The sequence below is a fragment of the Triticum urartu genome, chromosome 5A, assembly GCF_056163025.1.
Source record: "Triticum urartu cultivar PI428250 chromosome 5A, HENAU_Tu73, whole genome shotgun sequence".
Classification (NCBI taxonomy): Eukaryota; Viridiplantae; Streptophyta; class Magnoliopsida; order Poales; family Poaceae; genus Triticum; species Triticum urartu.
Window position 1 is genome coordinate 23,091,861 of NC_141877.1, and position 1,327 is coordinate 23,093,187.

General features: G+C 40.5%; 1 protein-coding gene across 1 annotated transcript; it reads left to right on the top strand.

The window, feature by feature from the left end:
* Positions 1–388: 388 nt before the first annotated feature.
* LOC147967631 (uncharacterized) lies at positions 389–1,327 on the top strand (the record flags this gene model as incomplete). Its single annotated transcript, XM_087522493.1, has 1 exon — positions 389–1,327. A coding segment is annotated over one exon (939 nt), but the record flags the coding sequence as incomplete, so codon positions are not given.

Below are 1,327 nucleotides of genomic sequence, written 5' to 3' on the forward strand. Positions count from 1 at the left end.
AGGGGTACGATGGGGCAAGCAACATGAGGGGAGAGTTGAATGGATTGCAACCTCTATTCATTAAAGATTATCCCTATGCATATTATGTTCATTGCTATGCTCATCGGTTGCAACTCTCCCTTGTTGGTGCAGCAAGAGATGTGGTTCCAATCACCCAATTTTTTTCCGAAACTTCACTTTGTTATAAACACAGTTGACTCCTCTTCAAAGCGACATGATGAGTTGCATGACGCCCAGGTGGTTGATATTGCACGCTTGCTTGCTATCGATCAGATTGAAACAGGCAAAGGAGCCAATCAAATACGCTCATTGAAGCGGCCAGGAGAGACTAGATGGGGTTCCCACTTAGGTTCGATTTCTAGCCTTATGCATATGTTCAATCCAGTGAGTTGTTCTAGAAAATCTAGCCGCAGATTCATCAGCTGGAGCAAACCGGGCTGATGGTGATACTTCTTTCACTTACCTGACCTCTTTTGAGTTCGTATTTATCCTATGCATGATGAAAGAAATATTGGAAACTAGCGAAGATCTTGGGAAGGCTTTACAGAAGAAAGCACAAGACATAGTAAATGCAGTTCGTCTAGTGCATTCCACAAAAGTACTTCTAGAAGAGATGAGATCAGATGAAGGATGGGAGTTGTTCATTGGAAATGTTGTTGAGTTCTGTGTGGAGCATGATATAGATATTCCAGACATGGAAAAACTATACATTCTGCGTGGTGGGCGTGCTCGTCGTCAACCTGATCACTTTACTAGAGAAAGGTATCTACGAGTGGAGATATTTCGAGCAACAATTGACAACCAACTAAATGAATTGAATCTTAGGTTCAATGAGAAAGTGATGGATCTCTTATCCATTAGTGTTACATTGATTCCAAAAAATGGATTTACATCATTCAACGTCAAGGAAATATGTTCAATGGTGGAGAAATATTATCCGGCTGATTTTACACAACAAGAGAGATATGGGTTGGAGATTCAGCTCAACCATTTTGCTGCAGATGCTAAAAACAGTGGAGACTTGAAGAAGCCCATCACCATAACTTCTTTATGCCGATGGCTTGTTGAGACAGGACGAGATAGAATTTACAATTTGCTTGATAGGTTGCTTCGATTGCTTGTTACTCTCCCAGTTTCCACTGCAAGTGCTGAGCGTGCTTTCTCGAGCTTGAAGATTATCAAGTCAAGGCTACGTAATCGAATGGAAGATGATTTTCTTGCAGACAGATTGTTGCTACAAATTGAACGAGAAATTGCATCAAAAATTCCTTGTGAAGATATAATTGCTGATTTTAAAAGTTGGAAGAATAGAAGATCGTATCTTTAG